General features: G+C 40.6%; 1 protein-coding gene across 4 annotated transcripts in view; it reads right to left on the bottom strand.

Moving 5' to 3' along the window:
* LOC117410913 (ribosomal protein S6 kinase delta-1-like) overlaps window positions 1–21,314 on the bottom strand; it is a 154,601-nt gene that overhangs the window by 21,738 nt on the left and 111,549 nt on the right. The window contains exons 16-17 of one of the 4 annotated variants that reach the window (XR_009328866.1): window positions 6,278–6,385; window positions 5,536–5,590 (exon numbers count right to left, since the gene is read on the bottom strand). Coding sequence is in view for 1 of the 4 variants with exons in the window: in XM_059025314.1 (XP_058881297.1) it covers window positions 6,341–6,385 (45 nt within the window). In the remaining 3 variants the exon portion in view is untranslated. Of the gene's footprint in view, window positions 1–306; window positions 6,386–21,314 lie in introns of those variants that run through there. The other 3 variants (XR_009328867.1, XR_009328868.1, XM_059025314.1) reach the window with 3 other exon arrangements.

Below are 21,314 nucleotides of genomic sequence, written 5' to 3'. Positions count from 1 at the left end.
TGGGTCTGTTTATTTGTAGCTGAAATATTATTATTATTATTATTATTTGTTATCCAAAAAAATAACTAATTTCTCCATCTTTATAGTTTTATATTTATTTACACAGAATTATACAGAAACATTCCAGCATTTGCTGTTTAAGTTGTTTGAACCAACTGCTAAAGCACAATGGAGTCAGTTTATTACTCACCTTAATGCATTTCAAATTATACTGTATATTTTGTTGTCAGTTTCCTTTAATATATTGTAATGACTGTGCGTGTGGGTTCCCAGCAGGTGTAGACTGAAAGACACTGTAGGCAGATCTCAGGTTGAGAACCACTGTTTATTTCCTACTCTTAGACAATTATCTAAGTTAGGCAGCACCAACAACACAATCACAACACACCCCCATGAGCTGCGCGCAGGCAGCTCCTAAATAGGGATTCCCCAGTCGCCCTATTTGCTCACACACACACACACACTCATTTACATACACACGGACCAATCGCTCAGACCTTCGGTCCGTGCAAGCAGCTGACTGGCAGAACCAACACAAACCCCTATCTATATACAGCTGCACTGTGCACGTGACACCCCAGGTAGCCCGCCAGAACTGCCTAGACACAAAATGCACTTCGACTCACAGACTCATGCAGGGCAACACACAGACGGCGGGAAGGACAGGACAGCACACACACTCAATACATGAACACTAACACTCCCATTACCGCCCGCCCCTCCCCATCGTCCAGTCCCAAGCAGGGGCGTAGCTAGGAATGGAAATGTGGGTGGGCCCCAACTTCGGGTGGAAGGGCAAGTACCTAGGGTCTGACGTTACAAACATGATTTAAATCAATTAACTCAAATACATCAATGAATACATCAAATTTCCCCCTGGGGTTTGAGCAGAGCAAAGTAGCCAAGACTGAAGATGTATAGTGTCGAGTGAAGCAAGGCGAACATTTTTTGCAGTTTATAACAGTAGTTACAAAGCACATATGCATACAACCAACAGAAACAAACACACTGTGCACAGTAATTACAAAAAACGTTTCATTTGACAAAAAAAGTGCAAACAGAAACTAAAAAAATCCCCAAACAAAAAACCGTATTGCTTTTTTTCTTAGCTGTATTGTAATCTCTTAGCTATATTGTAATAATTTGTTACCTCTGTAAGTCGCCCTGCATAAGGGCGTCTGTCAAGCAAAAATTTAAAATCAGGCTAAGCTCCTGCTGCCTTCAAACCAAAACTAAAATCTTTGCTGTGCTGAGAATACTTTGTTTCCAGCTAAATATGTCTGTTTTTGTTTTCACTGCATTTTCTCAGGTACAGCTAAACAAAGATTGTGTTGGCTGCAAAAAACGTAACAAGCAGACAAAAATATATATTTTTTAAAACAGCCTTGAGTGACAAATTCAGCAACATTTTTCGAGTTTTGTAAACCTTTTAAAATGATGTTGAAACACTGATGAAAAGGAACGTGCAATTTCCATATTTTGATGCCTTTAAAATAAATCTCTACACGGGAGAAAAGTTAACAGCAAACCTTAATGACAAAACCTTTTGGATTTCTTTACATTTCTAAGACGATGTAGAAATAATTATGAAGTTTTAAAACCACAGATACCTTACTATTATTGATAAATTGTAACATCATACATGCCACTGACTCTCTAGGTCATTGTAGTATGACTTGAACCCCAATCATGAAATCGGTATTTGTTTGAACGCGTTGCCATAGTAACCAAATGCACGGCGCTGATAAAAGTATGAATTCACAGTGTGAAATACTGTAAGGAAAATAAAATGCAAGAAGCTGAAAGCAACTTTTACACAGGATAATGTGTCTGGGCTTGCAGTTATATAGTCATGACACTCCAGAAAATCGCACATATCTCTTCAAAGGACAGCAATTTTAATGTATTTGACGGCATTCGGCCAGCTGTCTTAATCCTGTTCACTCGAGCCTTTCTACTAAACTAAACTCTTTAAAGTGTGTGCATATTTGTTTTGCCATGTTGACAGCCACACTACTACTAACTTACTTTAAAAATGCACATTAAGATAAACGTCTGTGACTTTTCAACAGACTCAACAGATCTGCGCCAACTGCCTCGCAAGCTGTCAATCAAATGTGGCTTGCACATGATTCGTTGTGTGAGAGGAAGATCCGACCCAAATATTGCCTCACAATTACTACTTTGATTTGATTGGCTAAAGCCTGCGGCATTTAAAAAAAATAGCCTATCTGAGCCTTTCTGCTGGAGATTACGTGATATTAAGTCAGAAAAACGGGATCTTGACTGCTGAAACCTCCTGAGCCACAAGCACGATTCCTGCTCCGGCTTACATGGGTTTTTACAGCTGTTTTTATCGTGAGAAAGCGATTGACCCTACCCTTGAAGTCTTGCTGACCAAAGGACGTTCTTTTGCTGTTTTGCATGACAACGTCACCGAGTCAAGACTGTTCATGTGCACGTAAACCCAGCCATTGTTTATAATAATAATTATTACTACTTTATAAAAAAAATAAAACAAAGCAGTCATTTGACAGATTAAAAAGCCTTTTGTTCATTATATCGAGTGGTTCGTTATAGCGAAAGGACAATCAAAATGAATGATAAACTGTTGGAGTAAGTTAATGACATGATATTGTGAATAAAAGTCGAATTACATGTACCTGTACATGTATCACATGTATGCAGTATTCTGCCTTTGCTTTATCGAATTTGTTAAAAACACAGTACAAAAAGCAAAAATCAATCTGACATGAATCGTTTCAAAGTGCACCAAATCTTAATCCAACATGCAAGAATCCCAAACTGAGTTTTTATTCCAAATCAACCCAACATGAAAAGTTTGACATGAAACGTTCATCAGATCCTCAATTCTTTTTTAAATCAATTTTGCTTTTGCGTGTTGTTGCTGAACAAGCCACAAAAGAGTGCTTTTTGACAACCATGACCGAGATATGCCTGCGTTACTCCTTTTTTCAAATGATCAATATAGTTTCCAGCTTTGTTGCAACATAAAATGATTTTCATTTCGGAGGCAGTTACACAGCACTCACTTTTTATTAGACAAAAGAGTTGACTTCGCGGTGGAGGTGTCATCCCGTGCGTACAGACCGGGATGTTGATAGTGTGTGTTTATATTATCTTTTTTTTGGGGGGGGGCAGGGGCCAGGTTTCTTATAGCCGAAGATTCGTTATAATGAAGGGCGTTATAGCGAGGGTGTACTGTAATAACAAAGCACCTAAAAATACACACAGTCCTCTGGTTTTATGCTAGAGATCAGTTTATGTATTCCCTACACAGTACAATTAAATGACAACACTCTGTAAAGAAATGAGTAGGGTTTAGAATATAAAGTAGCTTTGTAATAGCTAAAACATAGACTGTAGGTGTTGGTAGAACATAAACACATCCATCAACCTGTGGAGTAACAAGTATGACCTATCTGTTAAATGGCCTCAGAGGGGATTTAACAATGGGGTCGGGGTAAGGGTTGACATGATACAGGAAGCACATCTGTAAACTACCTACTCAACCCTACAGACCTGCTAGGAGGTCATATCTGATTATATCACAATGCTTTTATGCTTGACTTCTAAATACCGCCACTGCTTAAATATTACACGTAAGTCCAATCTTGGCTTTTTACTTATTTTTAAAAACAATAATAGACACTGTTATAGATGTTTTTCAGAAAGTGACTTTTTAAATGATTAACAGTAGTATTTAGATCCATCACCATTTAGATCAATTGAATATACCCCCCGTTTTAGCTTAGAACTTTGATTAAGTGTTGCTACAAGTGCAAAAATGTCCAAACTCTCATTCCCTGAGAGAAAGTAACACATAGTTGTGCAGTGCCATGGCAGTCTATGGAACAGGAGGAGGCTCCATTCATTCCAGTGTTTGCCTGAGGCGTCTAGTATTGGTTGCTGCAGATAGGCCCTACATATCAACGCAGCTCTCAGCTCACTTTTGTCAGAGACTCTTAATGAGGTCTCTTTCAAATAAAATATGTCTTTTGTTAATTACCAGACTGCATTAAGACTCACACGGTCCACATTGGTTTACAAAATTAGATACATTGAGGACTGAGAGACAGCTGAAGAGGGCAGACACAGTCCTGATTATAATATACATATGAACGACCTAGTCAGGGTTCGGGCCTACTTTAATTAGAAACAAACTTGACAATTGCTGATCTACTGTACATACTGACCATACATACTGACGCATTACTTACATTCACATTAAATACACTCACAAGTAGAGGCAGACATGCACAATGGTCCATTGTGTTTTTAAATGTTTTTTTGTTAATAATTCTACTATTAAAGTTTATCATGGTAGTTTTGTAGTTTACCCAAATAGTTCCTATATTTACATTTTTTTTTTTTTTTGCAATGCTTTACCTTACCTATCTTTGCTTTATCATGCTTTTACTATGCTTCGCTACAGTTTGCTATGCTTTTAACACAGCTTGCTGCAGTAGACTTAAAGGGTTACTATATTTCCAAGGTTATTAGCCACTTATTAGTTTTACAAAAACATGTTTATTTACCTATACCTTTACGTAACATATATTTAAATAGGGCTGTCAGGCGATTTAAAAAAATTAATTGTGATTAATCTTGCGATTCTTGGTTTTAATCACATATTTAATTTATACAATTACTGCATCCAGCTCATTTGTTTGTTTTATTGCTGATGCTATTATTATTATTATTTCAAAGTGCTTCTTATTACCTATAAGGCCTTATATGGTCTTGGCCCTTCTTATCTTCAACAGCTGCTGACCACATATGTCCCTGGTCGTTCCCTGAGATCAGAAAGTGCTAATCTTCTGACAGTCCCTAAAATTTGTTTGAATTCTGTCAAAGGCAGGGCATTTTGTTATAAGTTATAATGCCCCTCGTCTGAAACGTGCTCCCGATTCATATCAGGAATGCGAGCACATTTTCATCTTTTAAATCCTGTTTGAAAACGTATTTGTTTGGGTTAGTTTTTTTGTGTTAATTTGAATAGTTATATCCTGTACTGCATCTCTTTTTACAGCTTTGATATGTTTAGGAAAAAAAAAAAATCATAATTACAAAGCACACTCCTATAGTATGACAAATATACCAGTACTTTCCCTGCTACATAAAAAAAAAAAAAAGTTTAAAACTTAACATTCAGAGGTCAAACTTGTTGTAGCCGATCATCCTTCTTTCTTCATTGCTTCTTTCAACATCTTTGCTCTGTCTTTGCGACCTGTGATTACTTTCATCGTCAAAAAGGCCCTCTTCACATTGGCACTAGAAACTGGCAATGCCAATATTTGTAGCACAGCATGAGACATTTCTGGCCACTGTTGTCTCTTTCCTTTCCTGTACTCATGTGCTGACAGACATTTTCTGGAGGTGGTTTGGCCAGATATTCACCAAACTGCACAGGTATTTTCTCTGATGCAGAGAAGTTTTTAAACAAAAACTTGTAGTTTTCGAAAAACTGGAAAAACTGCCTTGCAAAAAGGATACACCACTTGAGCTGCATACCAGAATGAAGCACGGCTGACATCAAAGCTCATCTCAGGATCCGTGATATTGGCATCTGTGACAGAGAGAATGAATCTTGGTTATAAATATACCTCCCGACCTGTGAGGTTGCTGTGCAAAGGGAACAGTGCCCCGGACTGGATGGGCTGACAATTAATTCCAGGGAAAGGTGGAAATCGGCCATCTAGAAAGGGGGTACACCAAGTCATCATCCCAGAAGGGAAGCGATGTGGCAACCACAGATTTGAGGAGAAACGGTTGCACTCGCTAACCAAGGGGGTGTTACTGACGGTACAAAAGGGGACGTGGCTAAGCGATCTGTTCCTTGTTTATGGTTGAGACAAACCTAAAAGGGCCGAGAATAAAGTAACCGTGAGTGTTCAGTGTTTGTTTTGTTTTGTTGGATTCTAATTGTACTTGTTTGTTATTATTAGACGGCTAACACAAACCGGGAGCTATCGCTTGTAAGGCCAGCACCAACCCGGACAACACTTCACCATTGTACACCAATAAATTGTATTTTCGCAACCTGCATGTAAACCACTCACTCTGGACTTGTGATCGTGTCTTGGTGTGCGTTAATACTTGTATTATTATTTCTGGACTGCAACCCATTCTTTAGAAACATTGCTGTGTATTGCCTGGGATTATTCTTTGTGGTTGCCAGACCAGGATTATAAAAAATAAAACCTGTTTGGATCGTGAACTTTGTTGTCTGTCTTCTGTTTCATAATGGCATCACCTCTACACCTGCACACTGCAAGCCACTTTGCCACACGTGGTGTCAGAAGTGGGATGGATCTCTTTACAATCTCAGCGCTGTTGGAGGTGCTGGATAGCAGACAGGAGGCTGAGGAGAGAAGGAGAGAGGAGAGGTACAATACATCAATGGGACCTGTGATGACGGCCCCAAAGGCGCAGGCACAGAAAATGACGGTGGAGGATGACCCAGAAGCCTACCTGGTCGTGTTTGAGCTGTTGGCTACCACCGCGTCATGGCCACGGGAGTTCTGGGCTAGCCAGCTAGGGCCCTGCCTAATTTGGGAAGCCCAGGCAGCCTACCAGGTAGGGGTGGTACATAGAGCCATTATCTGTATATGTATTCGTGCCCATGCTATTAGTATTCATACTTGTATTCGTTTATGAATTCGGGTATGTATTCGTCAATCCGGAAGTGGGCTGGGGCAAATCCGGAAGTTGTTTAAAACTTAGTTTTTTTACACTTATTTACACTGTAAAAATGTCCTGAGTGACAAAACAACACACATGCAAACTTCACTTATACTGTGCATAATATATACTGTGCAGTCCTGTGCTGTATTTTGTAACAAAGCTCTGCTATAAGTAGGGCTCTTTGTTTTTGTTTTTTATTTTTTATTTTTGATGATGTAATATCCCTTTGAGTTTGTTTCTTAAACTCTTGTAGAAGTGTTGATTGTAAAACAAGATCGCTTTTGTAAAACGCACACACTATGTTACTATATTTTGGGAAATATTTTTGAGAACCTCCAACCTAGATTGTTCTGTCCCCCCCCTCAGCAATAAGATGCAATTCATTGTACACAAGCTTAAGTACCATCTATTATGGGCACCTAAAAAGCCAAGTTTGTACCCAAATCAGTGATTCAAAACGGAACCGGAACGATAAACAAAAAAATAAAAAACGAAATCTTTCATGGAACAGAAACAAAAAAACAAAGCTGTAAGTATGTGTGGCAAGTGAAGTGCTTTGTTAATCGTTTGCTAGGTTTGCTAGTTATATTCCTGGATATTAAGAGTTAAGACATTTTATATCCAAAAGAAGTATGAAGTAAAGAAAAGTAGTATGTCTTACTGTGAAATGTGCATACTGATGATAACAATGTTCCCCTTAGTGCTTAATAATAAACAGTGTTCATATGTAATTGATTACTTGGAGAGGATTTTTTCAGCATATATTCTATATTTTAAAACAGAGTAGCTATGTAATAAGAAATATATTTTTTGGTATTACTTTCAAATATATGGCAGATATGTAGAGCCCCGTGGAAAAAAAAAATATATTAAGTTAAAAACACCACAAAGTTGAAAGGTGGAACAGAACGGAGAAAAAATTCTCATATTTGACGGAGCCATGATCTCGATTAACTGCAGAGTTTATTTCGCACAAACATTGCATTAAGTTATTACGTTAAATGTAAGGATGCTAATCCACAAGATTGTTAGGAAATGTCGCTATTCTGAATTGTTAAACAAAAAAAATAATTTATAAACTCAAACTGAGGCAAAAGAAAGTTGCAACGGAGAAAAGAAAAAATTATCGGACAGCTGTCATTTTCTTTTAAGGCTGCAACATAGGCATTGTTGTTTCTATAGACAGGAAGTAAGTGTATTTATTGATACAGATGGATAACTTGTCACACCGTTTTCCCTTTGAGTGCTGAGTTATCTGGTGTTTACTGTATTTCATGCTATTTTGTTTAATTCGAGAAAATAAATACCAATACAATAGCCTACTTGGCTAGAAAAAAAAAAAAAAAACAGTGTTAACCAGTATTCGAACCGGAACGGAACGAAATCAGCTGTTCTGAACTTTTGGAACCAGAGTCCAAAATCCAGTTTGAATCCCTGACCAAAATATTTATTAATTAACGTTGCTGTATTATTGCAATGCTAGCCTTGAGAAAATTCATTGAGCAAGATTTGTTTTAAAATATGAAAACATTTTAAAAAATAATTGGTTCCACGAATTTGTTAAAGAAGACAAACAGACTTCTGAAAAGCAGCTTGCTGCAAGACTAATATACTACATAACGAAGTTCCAGAAGTCCCAGTGGACAGCACTGTGAAATGTGTTGAACTTGTGGACTACCGACATACTGGTTCATCAATAACAACAAGAACAAAATATATTATATTATAACCACATTCTACTGGCGAGAGCCTTGCACTGTCACTGTAGGATTCAGATGCAGGTACTACTTCTTCTTCTTCAGGGTTCTCCTCAGCCCTTTTCAGCCAGGAGGGCTGCCCGGTGAAGTGGCTGTCGCCGCCCGGCTGAAAAAACCCGATCCCCCCCCATCTTGCAGATGCTGCTGGGCCTTTAACAAAAAAGATTGATTGTGCTTCTAGCAGACTAGATCACTTGTGCATTTTTGGGTGAAAAAAAAAATCTTGGAACCACATGACCACTGTGTTACGTCTTGACACAACATTTAACCAATCAGAGAGTTGAAGGGGCGGGTTCTGTGTGTTAAGCACTCCGAGAGGCTTAAACGTTAAAATGACTAAAAAAATAAAAAATAATAAAAAATAGCTGATTATTTTCTAAGCAAAAATAGTGACAATGAATGCAGACAGTGCAATCCACCGCCTAATACTATATTTGTGCTGACTACTTGATTAAACATATTAAGATTATTTTCCGGTAAATTGTAACAGGGGGAGACCTGTGCTGACTCTTGTGATGTGTTCATAGTGCTGCAGGGAGAGGGCAGCAGCCCGTCAATATCCGCCTGTCAGTCATGGCAGTGACACGGAGAGGTGTAAGAGAGGGTGTGTGGGCTTTCCTTCTCTCTGAGTGGCTGAGAGGCGGGTCTTGGGGAAATTGCTGGCCCTATAAGTTAACATTCTGCTGTTCCCTCAGGTCTGCCCTCTGAGACGTAAAAGGCGTGCGGAAGCGCTGGAGCAAAAGCTCCAGGGACAGAAATCCCAACAACAAGAAAAGAAAAGAAACTAATTAGCGGTAGCGGGGAAAAACCTTGGGCAGCCCCGATAAACAGTGTATAGCAGGCTGAGGGAGCCGCTAGTGTAGGACGGAGACCCGGGCCGTGCGGGTAGCAACGGTTGGGGTGAAGCTGCCGAGCGCAGCACCTTTTATTTTGTAGTTTTGTTTACTGTGCTTTATTTTCCCTGTTCCTTTCGCCTTTTGATTATTGTTTTGTTGAACACCTGTATTCTGTACCGCCCCGGTATAGTTGTGGCGCTGTCGTTATCATAGTTGGTACGGCAGACCACAGACAACAGTGCCCTCTGCGGGCTGAAAAGAAATTACGCTCCCATAATAAAACTGGGCACCTGTGCGGTGTTCCCGAATTACTTCTCTGTGTCCTGTGTGTCAGTGAATTACCCACCACCCTTCCGCAGTGATATATAGTACATAATAGCTATACATATGCACCAAAAAAATAAATAAATAAATAAATAAAAAGTGTATTCCTTTTGTTGTGATATCATAAAAATATGTACCCAGGTGCTTTTGAGAGATATTGGGGGTTCATGTATAAAGGCTGTATGGGATATCAGCTGAACACTTGTTAGCTGATAAACAAATGCTTAAGTGCAGAGGTGCTGGATTATTACACTCCAGTTTCATGTTGTGTTAAAAAAAAAAGGTTAAAATGAACAGTTGTATTAAAAAAATGTAGAACACTTAAAAACAAAAATAGACAACAAAAATAGAAAACTTAACAAAGAAAACAATTTAAATGAAGCAATAAGCTCAATAATTACGCTAAAAAGGAAGTGAAAAGGTTACCGTTAGTATTTTTTGTGAACTCCAATAAACCTATGTTTTCTTTCCCCAGTCAAATCGTAGAGTGCCTAAATAAGCACGGTAATTTACCATAATAAAAAACAGTAATAAAAAATGTAGAACATAAAAAAAGCGCAACCAGATACAATCAACGAAAGACAACACATTATTCAAATTCTTTTGTGGCTCTACCAAATATTAATGTGTGGGGGTTGAATACTTATGCAAGCAAGATATTTCAGTTTTTTATTTTTCTTAAAAATATTTCCCAACATAAAACCAATGTCACCTTACATTAATTGATTTTGAGTTTCAGTGTTTTAAAATAAAATATCAAACAGAACAAAATTTCAATGTACCATTTGTAATTCAGTAATATGAGAGAATTGGTCAGGGGTCTGAATACTTTTGCAAGGCACTGTATTTAAGGTAAGGTAAGGCAAGTTTATTTTTCCGTTAAAAGTGCTCCCAGCTATAATGTTCTGCCACCTAGCTGTACAGAATTCCTGGGGAGAACCCTCCTTCTTCTTCTTCTTCTTCTTCTTCTTCTTCTTCTTCTTCTTCTTGTAACGTTCTGGGGTAAACAAAAGGGAGGCAGACAACCTCAGCAAGATCTCATTCAGGTTTTATTGAGAAGGTCAGCACACCACAACACAGCCCACAGCAGCGTGCAAGCTGCTCCTTTATACCCCAAAACCCTGCGAAAACATGTAACATTTAGACATATCAAGACACATTACTGGGCAACATTCACAAGAACACTTGGACCATGACTCGATCACGCTCCCCCCCACCCCACAGGTGCACTCGCTCACATGCACAGACACTCAGGACATTGACAAAACACGGAACAGCGACACAAAACCATATAACACACAACACAAATAGTCCAGATTGCTACACAGCTCCCCCCCTCAGTTCTCTTCGTCCCCGAAGAGACAATGCTACAGTCCTGAAGCGATCTGGTATTCGCCACAAGGTTGGCCCAGATGAACTCATGGACCAGACGCCGGCAGTCTGTAGCTGGTCCCTGGAACTTGTGCACGCGGTCTGCTACTTCAGTAGGGGCTTGGGTCTCTCCCTGGATGCGACCACCAAGTTGTGGGCATGGTCATGGTGCTGTCAGCTGCTTCTGGGGGGGTTGGACCCTGCCCCCTGGCTGTGCTGTCGTGTCCTCCGTGCTGCGACCACAGTACTGTCTGTTGGCTTGCACTATACTGTACTCAATTTAATTGAATTAAATTAAATGATGACCGTCAGCTTCCGCACAGTTATGCTGATTTCTGCACTAATAAAGCGCGCGAATACCCGCTTCCGCGTAGATCAGATGATTTCTGCATTAATACATTTTGATAATGTACTGTATTAAACCGCACAGATTATCTAAACACAAATTATTGAAACACGGATTAGCGGGAGTCTACTGTCTTCTTCTTCTTCTTCTTCTTCTTCTTCTTCTTCTTCTTCTTCTTATTTATTATTATTATTATTGTAGTGGTGGGTGCAGGCGGACCAGCTTTGCCTGTGGCTGTACAGCATTGTGCTGGGACTTGCCGCTGGATCAGGCAGTCTACACGTGAAACTCTGTACACGACTCTGATTGGGTGAGGAACGTGATAATCTATTACATTGTTGTTAATTAAAGGTCAGTGGCCACTGATTGGTCGAAGCCTCACATACTTGTAACTTTGTGTTTTCTGTGTCTGGGTCTGAGGAGGGATAAAACAGGATGCATCAGTGTCCAGGCGGAGATCGACAGCAAAGAAGGCGTCTCCCGAGAATGGCTGCGAGAGTACGTTGCTGAGCGGGAGGCAGAGAGCAGGAGACGGAGAGCCGAGTCAGAGCAGGTGCTGTAGAGAACAAGTGGGAAGTCGAAAAAACAGCCAGGCGGAATAAAGAACCCGGGATCCGATGGCAACAGCAGCTGGGAAGCATTCGTGGTGTAGATGGAGACACTGGCCAAGCTGCACGGCTGGAGCGAGGAGAGAAGGCGAGCCGACTAACCGGGGAGCTGAGGGGAGATGCACAGCTGTTCCTTTTAAATCTTCCCCCTGACTGCCTCAGCAGTCCCACATGGAGCCCACCACCGTGCAGCTGTGCACAGTGACTGGGGGTCTGTCACCAATGAGAGGGAAGTGGGCCATGAAGATCCAGGTCTGACTGTTAGTCATGAGGCCTGGGTTGCGGCAGTCCAGGACCTTTGTATCCTGGGGTTAGACTTTCTCCAGCAGAACGGCAGCCAGCTAGATCTACAGAAGGGGGTTCTTCGGTTCCAGGGAGGCCCGAGCCTTGCGCTGACTATCCCGGGGTAGTACAGTCAGGACCGTGAGCCCAGCTTTCAGCATGCTACCGGAAGCTGCTTACAGAAGGTGCTGTAGGCACAGGGGAGTAGTCTGGCCACCAGGGACGGGGTACTACAGCAGCAAGGGAAGGAGCCAGCAGACCGGGAGGTGAGGTGGCAGGTTATGGTGCCACACTCCCTACAGACGGTGGTACTGCATGCTCATCATGGCTTGCCGGGTGCTGTGTGGACGGTCTTAACGGGATACAGGTCAGTTACAAAACACCAACGCCACCACATTTTTCTTTTTTTTGTTTTTTTGTGAATAAGACTGACTAAGTGCAATGCCTAATTGATAGCTCTCATCAGTCGACAGTTCATGCTTTTTTTAGATAATGACACTGTGGCAAATTGGTTTGCAGTGCGCAGGTGTAGAGGTGATGCCGTGTTCAAGAGAATGACAAACAACAAAGTTACTGGTGAAATGATGGTTTTAATTGTAATCCAAAGCCACTTGACAACAGTAAATAATAATGAGAACTGGCAATACACAACAATGTGTATTGCTCAGTTAAATACACGGGTTTCAGTCCCAAAGCAATAAACACAGTTTTAAACACACACAAGACACACGATCACAAGTCCAGAGTGAGTGCTAAAGTGCGAATGGTGAAATACAATTTATTCATGAACAGTTGTGCAGTGTTGTCTGGGTTTGGTGCTGGCATTAAGCGACAGTTCCAGATCATGTTAACTATCTAACAAGAACAAACAAGTATAATTAAACATGACAAACAAACAAAACACTCACGGTTATTTTACAGTTTTTCCTTTCGCGGTTCGCTCTTAACCATAACAAAAGGTACAGATCACCTAGCCACATCCCCTTTTGTACCGTCACTCACACCCCCTTGGTTAGCGAGTGCAATCGTTTCTCCTCCAATCCGCGGTTGCCACATCGCTTCCCTTCTGGGGCGATGACTTGGTGTACCGTAGCTCCGACAGTTTTCTAACCTAGCGCCCAGAGGGGGGAGCCCGTGCATCCAGCGCCCAGAGAGGGGGAGCCCGTGCATCCAGCGCCCAGTGGGGGGGAGCCTGTGCATCCAGCGCCCAGGCCTCCAGCAGCAGGGGAAGAATACCTGCTGCCTCTGCCTCCGCCACCTCCACCGCTTCCACAAGCAGAGGGTGAATACCTGCTGGTTCTGCCTCAGCCGCCGTGGGAGGACTGCTTGCCCCTCCCACCTCCACCAGCAGAGGGTGAATACCTGCTGGTTCCATCTTCACCAGCAGAGGGTGAATACCTGCTGGTTCCACATGCCTGCCTCGCACCGCCCAAGGATGCCTGCCTCGCACCGCCCAAGGATGCCTGCCTCGCACCGCCCAAGGATGCCTGCTTTGCACCGCCCAAGGATGCCTGCCTCGCACCGCCCAAGGATGCCTGCTTCGCAACGCCCAAGGATGCCTGCTTCGCATCGCCCAATGATGCCTGCTGCTCCGCATCGCCTGGGGCTGCCTGTTGCTCCGCATCGCCTGGAGAGCCACCAGTTACAGGGTACAAGGGAGAAGTGGAGCTCCCACTGCCGCCTCCATGGCCAGGGGCTCCCCTCCCGAGTTCGCCTCCTGAGGGTCCGCTGCTGCTGCCATCGCCTCCCGAGGGTCGTGTTTTGCCTGGGGTCGCTACCAGTCCTGCCACGCGGCAGGAAATACTGTGGCTGGAATCCCATGAAGGGGAGCTGCCGGCCACGGAATAGGGGGGGGAGGTCAGGAGACCAGCTCCCCCAGCCGCACTTTCGCGGCAGGAAATACTGTGGCTGGAGCCCCATGAAGGGCAGCTGATGGCCATGAAGAAAGGGGGGGACGTCAGGAGACCAGCTCCCCCGCAGCAATTTCGCTGCAGGAGAAAGGGTGTCCGGAGCCCCACGGAGGGGAGCTGCCGGCCATGAAGAAGGGGGGGAGGTCAGGAGACCAGCTCTCCCCGCAGCAATTTCGCTGCAGGAGAAAGGGTGGCCAGAGCCCCACGGAGGGGAGCTGCCGGCCACCCCCAAAATTTCCTTGGCCGGAGGAGCCGGCCTGTGCGTGGTCCACCAGGATGCTACAGTTGTTTGGGTGGGAGGAGGACATCCCACCGTGGCCGCCACCTTTGGCCCGTTGCTGCCCCTGTTCCTGGGCCGGGACTGCTAGCGAGGACTTTGGGGACTAAGGGGGGAGGTGGCCGAAAAGGCCATGTGTGCTGCGCACAAGGGGGGCATGTGTGGCGGAGTGTCCCGCCCCTATATATTTATTTATTATTATTTGTATTTTTGTTTACGGCGCAGTTAAAAGTGCTGCGTATTTGTTATTGTTTTTATATTTAAAAACCTCGTGAGGATGCTTGGCTGATCAGCTACTGATTATTTAACTAGCTTACAGTCACGCATCCTTGCTAAACACGTGCAGACTGTGGCCGAGGGGTAATAAGATAATTAACAGCTAGTTAACCCCTCGGCCAGAGTATAAGAACCTGCAGCTGTCCGTGCTGCGAGGAGTGTACAGAGGAGAGTACTGGGAGCAGAGGGAGCGGGGAGAGAGAAAACAGTAAAGAACAATTGCTATATTTAAGTATACTTGTTTCTGTTTATTTGTTTGGCCAACGCGCCTTTTTGTTTTGTGTTTTGTTATTTGTTTAAATCTTTTGTTTTGTATTATTATTTATTAAATCAGCTCAACGCCGTTGCGTTCAGTTTCACCCGCCCATCCACTGTTTTGGTTCAGTTACTTCCTGGTCCGTGACGTCACCACACCTCACCACTGCAAACCATCCTGCCACAGTCCTGTTGTAAACTACATGCATTTGTTTAAATGTAAAGAACGACTAAATCTATAGTATTAAAACACTGCTCTTTAATTCACTGTTAGTTTTCTTTCTTTTTTCTCGCACTCATAATGTGCTGTCGTGGGCAAAAGTGAAAGCCGGTTTATATCATGACTTTCTTTATATTCACAAATTATGCCTGCACGGCAATCATGATATAAAGCAGGTTCATATATATATATGTACGTGTGTATATATGTGTATGTATATATGTGCAGGCTGCACTTGCAGTGTTTTAACACAGCATAAAACCCAGTTTAAGAAAACTGATATGAGAAGTCACACAAGGCCAAATTGAAACTGAGCCACAAACATTTAAATATACCCTCTCGTATTTTAATATTAAGTAGGTTATTTGCATTTGGAACGACAATTTCTCTGGCTAAAAAAAAAAAACTACATGGACACACACACAACCCGAAACTTCTACCAAAATGGAGTGAGAAAAAGGTGAGACCCATTGATGCTGTCTCTTAAGTAGTTCATACTTAAAAGGAGCTTTGTTTCCCAGGGGAAGCACAGAAAATGGAGTCTGGAAAAAAATATGTAATTACACATATAAGTATTACAGTTTTTACCAAAACACATAGGGTTAAATTCAAAGCCATTTACTCAAAATCATCATTTGTCTGAAAGAAAAAAAAACACAATTTACACGTCTTATTGGGTGCATTTTTACTATCTGAAAAAATATTGCTAATGACAATTTGGAGTAAAAAGCTTTGAGAATCCAATCCATATTATTTGCACTGTACTTTCTCAGCTATATCCAAAATAATAAGGTTGTTTAACACAAATGTAATCTTTGTGTTTATTAAATATTTGATTCTCATTGCTGGTCATTTTCTCAATGAAAACCTGAAAGTAGAAGCCTATATAAAGTTTGAAAGGACCAAGCCAGATGATTTACCTTTGTGAAGTTTAACCCTTCAATTCTGAATTATGCATTATGCAACGTTCTCGAACCTGCACTGATTGTGAAAAATGTATTGTACTTTGCATAGATACAGATATGACAATACAATACCCACTGTATAACAACAACGTAAAACAGCTCTTAAACCTTTCAGAGACAGGTAACAACATTAAGATCAAACCCTAAAAAATATATATCTCTTTAGGATTCTGCTTTGTGAACTTCACATGAAAGCTGGGAAGAACAAAAGAGCCGAGTAAGCTGACAAAGACAAGAATGGATGGTATGTGAAGCCATCTGTTTTGGAGGACACCCAAATCTTGTGTAAGGCCATACTTTAGCTATCCCAGAATCCCCCATTCCAGGAGTGAACTACCACCCATTCACACAGCAGGCCATACTCCCCATCTCTTGGCTGCTGTTTTTTTGTGCAATTAAGTAATTTATTCCTTTCTTTGCCCTCCTTTTTAATGAATCCAAGCCACAAACAAGCCCCAGTAGCTTCTATTCAAGGCGCCTGATTGCATCTGGCATTAATTGCTGTGAATGCTGAAGTGGGAACGGGAGGGAAGCACATTGTTTTGGGGGTAATAGGTGAAGACCTGCTTCTCTTGACCTGTAATACATTAGTGTCAGTGAACATTTGGCAGCCTTCTGATGATTAGCAATGAAGATGAATCGAGCAAAAAGAGAGGTAGGAATCTGCTTCATCTGAAATGCTGGAGCTGCATACATTTGCATATTGAGCAGTCATTCTTTTGTCTGTGTTCCTAATTAATATGACACATTATGTCTTCATCATGCAAGATTCAGATCTGTCTTGTTCAAAATTTATGTAGGGAAAATGCTTATTGATTCTACATGTAAGTGGTTTTGTTGTCCCAAAATTTTTATGTTTGCTTTAATTGAAGACAAATTTGATTGCCTTTGACTGTCATTTCAGAGCAGTTTTAAATCATATTTATGTAGTCTTGTTGACAAACAAACATGTAACCTTCCCCTTCCTATATGCGGCATGCCTGACTGAACGTTGTGCTTACCTCAGAAAAAAACAAATGAAACTGGCAGTGGCTCTCTGTCAACGCTTTCATAAGGTACAATTCCAGTAGCCAGCTAAAACACACACAAAAACAGTTGTCTTGCCTGTGTGATTGTGTATTATATGATTCAGTTTTCTTTGAGACTTAATAACATATTTTGGATAAATGTAATTTGAAATCGCAGCAGATTGGTCCATTTACAGATATGGGAGAATAAATCTCCAGATTAGAGATTAAAGATAGTGCCAGCTTTTTGCCAGTCTGGTCTGTGGCCAGTGTGCTTAGGCATCTGCCTTCAGCTGCCGCAGTAAGTAGAGTGTAGCAGCATAAGACAATGGTTGCAAAGGTTCGCTTTCAACAAGAACGCAAAGGGATCTGGTGCAGATGCTCTGCTTGTAACTTGAAACCCTTTCCCCCGGCTGTTCCAATAAGATAAATGCCAGATTGTAGCTTTATATAATATACATCGAGAAAGAAGAGTCAAGAAATATATTGATCAAAGATACATTTATAAATATGTACCTGATGCTTGGTATACAAAATGCAGTTATTTATTATATTTGTTGGTTAAACCGTGAATTGTTTTTTGTCTGCACTGCCCGTACTAAACAATGTCACTGAGGCACGGCCTCTGCAGTTGTGAATGTATTATTTGGCAAAAGAATCCACTGAGACTTTTGTGTACTTCTTCAGCAGGTACTCTAGCCTAGTTACAGTATATTGTTTCTACTATTAGATCAAAAGTTTGTTGGAAAAGTTACTCCTACAGTAGAGTTTAAATGCTTTCTTTGTCAAATATGAAATCAGTAAGGCCATGAACAAGTGCATTTCAAAAACTCACAAATCTGTTTTACTTCCTTAGCCACTGGGTGCAACAACAGGGCTTTCCTTTTCCTTTTTGTGAGAATGCGGCATCATAGTATTGGTGATGTATGGTAGTTGGTAGGTTCAAAACAAGTCTGTAATTACTATTAAAAAAAAAAAAAAAATACTGTGATGTGTTACTCGATGCTACTGAATAGACCAGTTGTAACATGTTGTAGGTACATTTTAAACATCATACATCATAGCATCAGTTCCATTTTAGGCGCCAATGACATTTTATTCAGGCTGTGGTTACAAACCATCAGTTGTATTGAATTTAGTAACGTTTCTAAGACAGTCAATAAATCACCCCGGGAGAAAACACTAACAGGATTAATACACAGCGGCAGTATTCAGACCTACTTCTGTTTAGATAATTAAAATAGACCCCATAGAGCGAATATAATAATTTCAGTAAATCTTCCCTAATATGAATTACCATCACCTTGTTGGCCTCACAATTTTCCTTTAGTTACACACATTATGGTAAACATGTATTTTTTGCTTTGTTAGAGGTTTATCATCTTATAACCCAAATAACAGAGTGTTTCTTCTTTTTTAATCCAAATCACTTTATTACTTTGTCTAAATTTACCTTGTTAGTGTTATTTGAGTGTGGGGAATCTGCGGGGCAGAATGAAAAGTGAACTTTGACCGGGTGACGTCAGAGTGAGGGAGTGAGGGAGGAACGGAGTTTGCGGTGAGACGGGTTTAGTCTTATTACGAGTTAGCTGCGCATTGATCCTTCCATTTGTTTTGTTGAAATAAACTTGCCATGTTCTTGTAAAGTGGCCTGCTTGCATTTCACCGCCACCTGGTCTGTCTTTCTTTCTAACCCTCTTACAATACTATAGGCAATGAAATACATAAACTGTTTCTAGAAACTATCCAAGGCAAAATCCTTTATAAGTATTTACACTGAAATACTTTTAGATTCTGTATGATAGACTGTTTTATAATGCCCAGTTAGTTCTCACAGTAACTCTACTGCCAACTGAGACTTTTTACGTCTGTTAAAGGAGTGCTCAAGATTTAAAGTGGCAGAGCCTAACAGTAACATTTTACTTACTAAGATTCATTACAGTACTAATTAATGAACAATTCGTACATTTTTCAGTCCTGCACCTCCAAGTGACATGGACATGCAGAGACACTGAAAAACAATGCTTGGTTACTGAGAAGGGAAGCCAAAGCGTGAAGGAGAGGCTTCTGGGATTTGGAGTCCTCACACACTTGGCTCTCCTTCTCAGCAACAAATAGTTTCTTCTCAGTTAAATAGTTTTGTTTTATGCCTCTGCATTCAGATATAAAAATATAAATGCATGAAAGATGTCTTCTAAATCTGACTGGCTTGCTCAGTGCCACATTTTATCAGAACCACTTATATAGTGTCTCACTATCTTGTAAAGCGCTTTGTGATGGTGGTCCACCATGAAAGGCGCTATTTAAAATCAATATTGATTGATTGATTGATTGATTGATTGATACAAAGCGGAGACTGTGGGCAGCCACAGCAAGATGCAAAGGCAGCTTGAATTGTGATAAAGATGAAACACTTAATTTGCCTCTCCTACCAAGCTGTTATCGGGGGTGACGTTTATTAATAAACTGCATTATCAAGTGTCTAATATGTGGCTAGCAGAAATTAATTACCAAAAGCACAGTAGGAGTCCAACAAGCCCACCGTGCTGGAGTATTTGTGCTAATTAGAAATAAGATAAGTGCAGTGGGTGCAATTTGCATTCACTGCAATGGATTAATTATCCCTCATTTTCTTCATAGCAAATATACCTGACTAAATCGCACTGTTAATTTAGTGGGGAATAGATCTGTTACCACATTCCCTTAGGTGGGCTGAGAGATACACATGGAGCCCATTCTGTCTTGAAGCTTTAGTATATGTATTTACTGCCTGTCTTGCATGGTCAAGCACAGTTTAAGGGTGCAATAACCAAAGCTTTAAAAAGCTTTGTTTTACCTCTAATTAACACAACAACCTGCTTGTGCCGTGTATTGATGTACTGCTAATATTTATTTTCACTTTGACTCAAATATATTTAGAGAGACGTTTTCTCCTTTTTAAAGTCTGTTTTATAGCATTGGTATAGTCAATAAACTGTACTAGACTGCCGATTTAAGAACAGACTAGAACAAAATAAACATCAAACTGCAGTTTATTCAACTAACCGGAAAAAAACTTGCTTTAAATCTGGCCCTGGCACGTCTGCCGTAAAGTTTTCTTTTTTTCTTTCGAAACCCTAGTTTTACATCTGTTTAGATTTATGAAAGCGTGAGAAGCTTCAAGTTAAATGTTTTTTTGCAATACCACAAATAATGTTTTAATGCAATTTTGATGGATATAAAAAATTATAATGAATGAAGATTATATAATATTAATTTGTTACAAGAAATTCTGTGGCTCTTCTCTTTTAAAATATGGAGTTTAATAGCTGACCTTCAGAAGCTTAGTAATAAGGACTTGGCCTGTTTGACTTGCTGAATTGTTGCTAGTAACATGTGATCTTTTATCTATGGCAATAACCTTTATAGAAAGAAAGCCTGTTGATAGTACATAACTGGCTCTTGAAGTCAGAAAGGCAGAGAACATTCTAATATATAAAATGATTATGGAATACATGATTCTTTATATATATATATATATATATATATATATATATATATATATATATATATATATATATATATATATATTACATTTGAAAAAAAATCTAACAATACTGCTCTAATTCACATCTAGCAAGGAATTCAAACATAACTGTGTTATTATTTTCATTATCCCTGTCTGCAAGAATGCCATATTAGCACTAATGCAAACTACCTCAGGTAAGGTAATTGCTACTAATGGATGTGAAGTGCACTGAAATTGGACCGTATTAAATCTGTCACCACATTCTCTGGATGGTTCAGTTGTACGGTTATGCTGTGAAAAACAAAAGTGTTCCTAAAAAGGTGCTGTTGAGAAAGAGAGCTAACTCAAGCAAACGGGTCATTCAAGCAAGGAACTTTCAATAATAAATAATGTGTAATAAGATGCTTTACATCAATTCTAATCTTTGTGATTTTTTTAAGGAAAATTCTGTTTTCCTTTTTTACAGAAAAGACCACTAATAGCATAGTATGAAAGGTGTTGGTAGCCATTAGTGGCTAACTGGGTCCCATTACTGAGGACAATAAGTGGCAAATTGGAGACAATAATGGGTAAAGATAATGTGCCATGGGTGCTCTCTGAAAATGAGTTTGAACTGAGAAAACAACATTACCTACTGTTGTGAAAAACAAAGCTCAAAGCGCAA

This window comes from Acipenser ruthenus, chromosome 6, assembly GCF_902713425.1.
Source record: "Acipenser ruthenus chromosome 6, fAciRut3.2 maternal haplotype, whole genome shotgun sequence".
Lineage (NCBI taxonomy): Eukaryota > Metazoa > Chordata > Actinopteri > Acipenseriformes > Acipenseridae > Acipenser > Acipenser ruthenus.
The sequence above is the reverse complement of the archived record's forward strand: the minus strand, read 5'-3'. Positions and strand labels throughout refer to the sequence as shown.